The 8,046-nt window shown below is 43.4% G+C and overlaps 1 protein-coding gene across 1 annotated transcript in view; it reads left to right on the top strand.

The window, feature by feature from the left end:
- The first annotated feature begins 3,331 nt into the window (after nt 1-3,331).
- The window catches only part of LOC101772013 (formin-like protein 12), a 13,988-nt gene continuing 9,273 nt past the window's right edge, over nt 3,332-8,046 (top strand). The window contains exons 1-4 of the mRNA XM_022825311.1: nt 3,332-3,485; nt 4,150-4,847; nt 4,920-5,141; nt 5,225-8,044. Coding sequence (XP_022681046.1) covers nt 3,413-3,485; nt 4,150-4,847; nt 4,920-5,141; nt 5,225-8,044 — 3,813 coding nt within the window. The 5' untranslated portion in view covers nt 3,332-3,412. The remainder of the gene's footprint in view (nt 3,486-4,149; nt 4,848-4,919; nt 5,142-5,224; nt 8,045-8,046) is intronic.

Genomic DNA, 8,046 nt, shown 5'->3' with positions numbered 1-8,046 from the left:
CTTTTCAGATCCTTTTTCTTTTTTCCTTTAATTTTTTTTTTAACACGAACCAACTTGTGTTGGCTCTTGGGCCTACGTACAAGTCTGTTGCAATGTTACAGCCTGAAGCAAGCAAGAGTCGAGTGAAAAAGAGGAGTATTTTCTCCACCAAAAAATTTAAAGGAAAAGAGTAAAAAACATAGTTATGTATCATTGTTATAGTTGTAGTAGCATGTAGTGTCATTAATTTGGTTGTTTCATCTAACCAACTATTCTACCTCATTTAGCCAAATCGCATTTTTTTTGGTAAACTTTGAATATTTTTGTCCACATTTAGTCAAATTTTAAGTATGTTCATATATACTAACATTTTCAGGGGAGATACGCAATGGCCAAAGTCTATGACCGTAATTGTTTGCCTGTATCGTCGGCGGCCGGACTGCCGGCCGGCATGGTTTACACGGCACACGGCAACAACATTTGGAGAAAGCGGCATGAAGCTCCCCATCATTATCAGCCCACTAAGCACAAGCTGAACTACTCCACTAATCAGATCTTGGCTGATTTGCATCGCCTAACTAACCTGGTTTCATTTTAAAAACGAGCCCAGCCATCTGATTGGTCATGATCTGCGTGTGCTCCCCATTCGTCTCACGGAGAATAGTGTGCCTTGCATAGTTGCACAATGAAAGGCATTATACACGCTACTAAGTAACACCATTATTGTTAATTAGGATGTATGTTTTTTGGAACCATATAGCTAGTGTGGTTGTTGGGCTAAATTATTGTGGCACTAGCTAGCTAACTTGTAGCATCATGCTCTCGTGCAGTGTGGGTTGGTAAGTGCAGATCTATCGGTTGTTTGTGTGCTCTTTTCTCTGTTTGTTACTCCCTCCGTTCCAATTTATAGGTCGTTTTGATTTTTTACCTAGATATATGCTTATGTCTAGATACGTAGTAAATACTATGCATATAGAAAAGTCAAAATGATCTATAATTTGAAATAGAGGGAGTATCAGCTAGTGAGCTGAAGATTATGTAAGAATTTAGTTGTGTGTAATAATGGCAGGAATATTTATGCTGAATTTTTCAGTTTCGGTTTTGAAATTTCAGCTGGTACGTTGTAGAACTTATTTTCTTGAATTTACACTTTATCATCAATATTGATATATTCATATATATATATTAAGGATTATACTGCAAATGTCGTATATGTTGTGAGATAATGCTAATAATAGCAATTCTCTGGTGTTCATTCTTTTAAGTTTATAGCTAGGATGTTACTCATTTGAAATGATGGGTTAGGCAAGTACATGCGCACACTCTTGTCACCCTTTCTACTGACACAGTTCATGTTCATCTATGAGTACCTATGCTTCACCAAAGAGGGAAAGCAGAAAAAAAAACACAAGTACAGACATGCGTGCGTGAGCTTTTCAGACAAGCGAAGTGACTGAGTTAAAAATTTTGATGCAGGACTCCAACAAAAGTCCAACTTGTTTTATGACACGCATGACTTGTTTTACTTGCATTGTTTGGTACTACTCCACTGGAACGGTCATATATATTTGACTGCCTTGATCAAAATCAAGTCAAAAATTTGAAAATTCGACCATGTATTGTTTCCAAATTAAACATTTAGTTTCTAAATTTAAAAATTATATATATAGGTAGATTTTTGTTCAAAAATATTCTTATATATAATCTTATATATTTATTAGACACTGTATTGTAACAGAAAAAAAAAATAATTCGATATACATGTTTCTATTTGAAAACCATATTCTTACATATATTACTAGTTAAAGTGACCATTAAACATCATGTCAACATCGTAGGACCTGTTCGCTTTAGCTTATTCAGCCGGCTTATCAGCCACCAAATAATATTTTCCTCTCACAACAAATCAGCCGTTTCAGCTTTTCAACTAGCTTATAAGCTGAAGCGAACAGTATTTCACGCCCAGTCCAATCCAGACGAAATTTTGAGGTTAACGTTTCAAGTTCGAAATGAAAGGAATCAGGGGGATTGTCAGGAGTAGCTCATCGATCCACATGTACAGCTTCTTCGCATCTTCGGAAAATTGACGGGGCAATTATTGAGACGAGACGTTCGAACGGCCAATAATGTTTTTTTTCCCTCTCTCTCTCTCTTTCAGATTAATGAAATTCCTTAATTTTATTGGTGCGCAAGTACAGTCAATCATGAAAGGGAACATGAGCTACTAGCTACGGATCGAGTTGGCAAATGCCCATCGTCACGTGTGCTGCGTCCCGTGGCGAGACGCACCGTCAGTCTTCTCGTCTACCACGCAGCAGCAGCGTATGGATGCTAACGCGGTTGTTATACACGCGCCGTTTCTGATCGAGACACGTAGCGACCTGCGCCGTGGGCTCGTGGGGTGCATGCAGGTCGTTCGGTCAACTGTCCACGTGCACAATTTTTTTGGTGCCTTTTTTTTTCATGATGGTTGGCATTAGTCACATGTGCAATTTGTGCAGTCATAGTGCTAGAGTCAAATACCATATTTTCTTCAGACTATTTTTTTGGAACCTCCTTTTTTTTTTTGGCAAAGATGAGGAAGTTCTTTCGATCTGAATTAGGCCCATTACGGTACGGCTTTTTTCTTTGAAAGAAAGTGGGAGACTGGGAGTACATTCGTTGGGCCAATCTGAATTATGGATGTGGCCTGTTGTTCGTAATACTGGGCCCAATCAATCTCGGCTACGCTCCCAGGCCGAGAAGAAAGAGAAAGAGAAGAGCTACGCTTCCCACCCAGCCCAACTAATCTCGGCTACTTGTATGCTAGCCCACCATCAAAACAAGCCCATCAGGTGCCCGCTGTTTGGTGTTGGGCGCCGAGCAGCCGGTCGCGCGCCGGGTCCCGAGGCAACGGTCACGTCGCGCCGCGGCCGCAGCCCCGGAGAAATCCGTTGTGCCGGCCCCACATGTCATCCGCAGACACCTGTTCGCCCCCCTGTGTCTTCCTCGTTCCTCCTCCTCCCTTCCTCCGCTTCCTTCTCCGCCACCTCAAACAACCCAAAAAAAATTTTGCAGCGCAAAAAATACCAGAGAGAGAGAAAAAAAAATCCTCAACGAGGGCGAAACCCTAGCTGTGGCCGGATTCCGCCGCGGCATTGCCCCTCCCGCGATTCGCGCAGGAGCTAGCTGGGCGCGGGCGGGCCGCGTACGGGCCCGATCGCCGGCGGCGTGGCAGCCGGGGCTGCCGGGTGGGCGTGGGCGTCAGGGGCATTGGGTCGGTAGCGGTCAGCACGGGGTCCGATCGCTGGCGCCGCCGCGGGCAGGCTGGTTGGCCGCGGGCAAGCGCGCGGTCGGTTGGTCACGGGCCTCGCGGAGCAGGTGGGCCCGGGGGCAGGCCGCCGGAGACGGCGGCGGCGGCGGCGACGGAGACGGCGGCCGGAAGAAGAAGGGGATGGCGCTCTTCCGGAGGCTCTTCTACCGGAAGCCGCCGGATCGGCTCCTCGAGATCGCAGACCGCGTCTACGGTACGGTGGTAACCACATGCATTCCTCAATCCAGAATTCAAAATTGGCGCGGGCCCAATTCTGTGGATTTCAGCATTAAAAATGGAGCTGCCTTTGTAATTTCGCTCAGTGCATTGCTCAGACAAATGTTGCGGTATGCGTTTGCATCACCAGTATACGTGCTATGTATGTGACTGCGCGCTGCATTAGCATGGTGTGGTGTCTGGAAGATCGAGCTTTGTTGCTCTAGTTTCGCTTACCCTCAGTGCATTTGCTCTTGCTGAAACTAAAACCATCAGTGTTCAGTACATGGTAAATTGCAACATTGCGACCTGGTCACTTAGGATAGGTTGCGGTGTTCCTTATGTAGGCCATTCAGTGCTCAATTTTTGTTACATTACTAGTTCATAAAAGTTACCTCGATGTTTGCATGTAATGAGTATATAGATACCAGCATTTATGTATGCATCAGCCGTAGTGCATCATCTAAATATATGGTTCATGTATACCCTCTAGCTACCAGACCCCACATATCTTCTAGTCTATGCATTAGTGCTTCAAGAGCGCACAAACTTCTCCCAAATTCAATTATCTTGGGATCTGTCATGCTGCTAAAATGTTTACAAACATGCTCAAAATAAAGTCTGACATGAATAGAGTATAATTGGCCTGTTTGTGCTTGCAGTATTCGATTGTTGCTTCTCAACAGAGACCATGGACCAATACAAATACAAGAATTACCTGGACAGCATTATTTTGCAGCTTCGTGAACAGTTTGCAGATTCTTCATTGATGGTACTCAACTTCAGAGATGAAGGAAGGAGTCTGGTTTCAGGTATTTTCTCCATGTACGGTATTACAGTCAAAGACTATCCTTGCCAGTACCAAGGATGCCCGTTACTTCCTTTGGACATCATTCTCCACTTCCTAAGACTGAGTGAGAGGTGGCTTATGGTTGAAGGGCAGCAAAACATTCTGTTAATGCACTGTGAGAAAGGTGCATGGCCGGTGTTGGCCTTTATGCTTGCAGGTCTTCTTCTGTATAGGAAACAATATAATGGGGAGCAAAGAACTCTAGATATGGTGTACAAGCAAGCACCTAAGGAGCTTCTTCAGATGTTAACCACATTGAATCCACAACCATCTCATCTTCGGTATCTTGGGTACATTTGCAGAATGGAGGATGAGTTGGGTTGGCCCACGCAGCCTATTCCTTTCACCCTGGATTGTGTAATCCTTAGAAAAGTTCCAAATTTTGATGGAGTTGGTGGTTGTCGGCCAATAGTTCGAGTATATGGTAAGGATATTCTAACAACTGACAGAAGTCACAGTGGCGTTTCATCAACATCGAAGGCCAAGAAACATGTTAGGCGTTACAGACAGGTACCGTCAAGCACATTTCTAATCTAAATGGTTCTGCTATTTATTCAAGTTACTCGTTAACTGTTGTTGCAGGCAGACAATGTGCCAGTGAAGTTAAATGTTGGGTCCTACGTCCAAGGTGATGTCGTCCTTGAATGTCTGCACGTGGATGATGGCCCAGAAGATGAAAAGTTAATGTTCAGGGTGATGTTCAACACCTTTTTTATCCAGTCTCACATTTTATTGTTGAGCTTTGAAGACATCGATATTTCTTGGGATGCTGATCACAAGTTCACAAAGAACTTCAAAGCAGAGGTAGGCTATGATTTCTCATGCATGCATGTGGTAATTCGTTACCAGATATATCAATGTTAATTGTAAGTGCATGCCTGAACCAGGTACTCTTTTCAGAGTTTGATGCTGAGTCTGATGCGTCCACTGAAGTGACACCTGATGATGATGATATGGATGTTGCCTCTGCTGATGAGTTCTTTGAAGCGGAAGAAATCTTCAGTAATGCTGACTCCCAAGAAGGACTTAAGGATGCCGATACTCTTTCTATAGCCTCTACAGACTTTGGTCCAACCCCAAGAGCCGAACCTCAGAAGAACTCACCATTTTCCAATTGTGAGCTAGATATTGGCATCGATCAATCAGGAAATAACAAAGTCAATGAATTGGGTTTGTTGTTAGAAACAATAAGTGATGAAAAGACATGCACATCCACTGAAGCCAATAAGATGCATAGCAACAAAACTGGAGTAGTGAAGTCAAGTTTGGCAGCTACAATAGATGGAGACAGAAATGGTGGCATTTCCTGTTCTTCTTCCAACAAAGAACATGGCTGCATGTTGGAGAATTGCAGTTCCAAGCATGACACAAGTATGGGTTCCAGTCAAGACTCGAATCAGATTGATAATGTCTTGGTAAAGGAGGTGATTATATCAGAAACTAATAGCCCTATGGACATACAGATGATCAAAGAGGTTATCATATCTGAACTTACAACTCCCAAATTGGTGTTAGAGGGGAAGTCAATGGACATTGAATTAGGTGAGACAGTCCACAATTCAGAAAGTACTACATTGGAAGAAGCTGAGGATAATGAACGACTTGATACTTTTCTCAAGCAGGATGTGGGAGACAGTGGGGGAGATGAATATGCTGCTTATGAAAATGACCTAGTGATTGGACACGAAGAAGGCAGCAACAAACAACAACTTAGTATCAGAGATGCAAATGCAGAAGTGATTGGGCCCACAGATGAAAATAACAGGGTGGACCTTCAATTATCAGGAAATTCACATCCGCAGAGCTCAAGCACTTCTTCAGAATCAAGTTCTGCTGAGAAACATATCGAGCAGCTTCATGCTTGCAGCAGTAATGGCACTGCAGAACAAAAGGAGGGAATTGATACATCATTTACTAGTTCCCAAAGCCAGTCTTCGAATACTTCTTCTGTGAACATTCTACCAGAAGGATCTAGCCAGTCTTCGAATACTTCTTCTGTGAACATTCTACCAGAAGGATCTATCATTTCCCTAAACCATGTTCCAACTTCTATTAATGCAAATACAGATACAACCGATTCATCTCGACTTGTGCTAAAGAAAAAACCTTTTCATCCTTTGTCTACATCTAGGCTTTTTGCTCCATCATCTCCCAGGCGCAGTCTGCTTCGTGCAGCATCCACAGATTTGTCCTTTTTATCTCCACTACAAACAGAGTCTAAGCAGAACTCTGTTGCTTCTACAAGTGGAAGGGATGATTCTGCTTCAACTTCTGTGCCTCCACCATCTTCACTCTATACACCCTTGGGATCATCATCCCAAATATCTTTAGTACATCCTCCTCTCCGACCAATAAAAACTGTTTCGTCTTTACCTTCATCATCATTTGAAGCATACATAGAGATGTCAATGTCATCTTCAATATCGCCCAAACACCAAGAGCATGTTAAACCTCATCCTCCCCCAATACAAGCACCTTGGCATCTTCACCCAACATTGACACAGGAAAAGGATGTACATTCAGGTAGTCTATTGCCTTCTTCCAACAAATATGCCCGTCACCCCCCACGCCCGCCTCCTCTACCACCTCGACATAATTCTTGTAGCCAAAGTGATTCAAGCACCCTAATATCTGCACATGAACAAACAAGAGCTGATAGGTATTGCTCCTCTAGTCCTGATTGTAGACAAACTGTTCTTGACTTAGGTGATTCCTCAGTAACCTCTCCCTCAAAAAGTAGTATAGATACAACAGAATGTCTCCTAGGATCCTCTAATTTTGTAGATGAGGAAGTAGCAAGTAGACACGATACACTAACTGCCATTGATGTCCCAAGTACTAGTGAAGATACCAAATCTTTGTTGCATACTGTGACTTGTTCTTCACCTCCCAAAACATTACAACATAGTGCACCGCCGCCACCCCCACCTCTGCCTCCACTACCACCACCATTGCAATTACCGCCACCAGCAATATGCAGTGATAGCGGATCACTACTGCCAGTATTCTCAATTCCACCTTCAGATTGTCCATATAAAGAATCAGCAATGCTACCAGAACAACAATCTCCTGCTCCACCTTCTTGTCTTGAAGGACATGAAGCAAGCGAAGTTCAATTATTGCAATCTCGTATTACGGCTGAATTATCTTCATCAGAACATTCTAAGTATACGGTTCAGCATTTGTCTAGAAGTACTGAAGATACAACTTCAGCTCTCTCACCCTTTATACCCGCAGCACCTCCATATTCAACATTTCATATTGTAACAGATGATTCTTCGAGCTCAACATTTGCAGAGGAAGTAACCTGTACAAAGTCTTTAGATCAAACAACACAATCCATTCATTTGGAGCCCTGCAAGATGGAGATATCACTGAGTGAAACAATCAATGAAGTCCTGGCCTCTATAGGTGATGATAAAGAACATGAAGGCATACCAATTCCTCCATCACCACAAAAATTGTCGTGGCCTAGAGAACATGTGAAACCTCCATCTCCTCCACCACCGCCGCCGCCACCACCTTGTCATGCAACACTTGTACCATCTCCATGTTTATCTTTAACTCCACCTTCTCCAAGAGAACATTATGAAAATCCACCTTCCCCACCACCTCCACCTTTTTCTAGAGAACCACCTTTTGTAGCTCCCCCTCCCCCTCCACTCCCTAGTCGTCCATCTCCATGTAGAAAACATATTACTCCACCTCC

The sequence above is a fragment of the Setaria italica genome, chromosome III (genome assembly GCF_000263155.2).
Source record: "Setaria italica strain Yugu1 chromosome III, Setaria_italica_v2.0, whole genome shotgun sequence".
NCBI classification, from domain to species: Eukaryota; Viridiplantae; Streptophyta; class Magnoliopsida; order Poales; family Poaceae; genus Setaria; species Setaria italica.
This window is presented reverse-complemented; position numbering and strand designations above follow the sequence as displayed.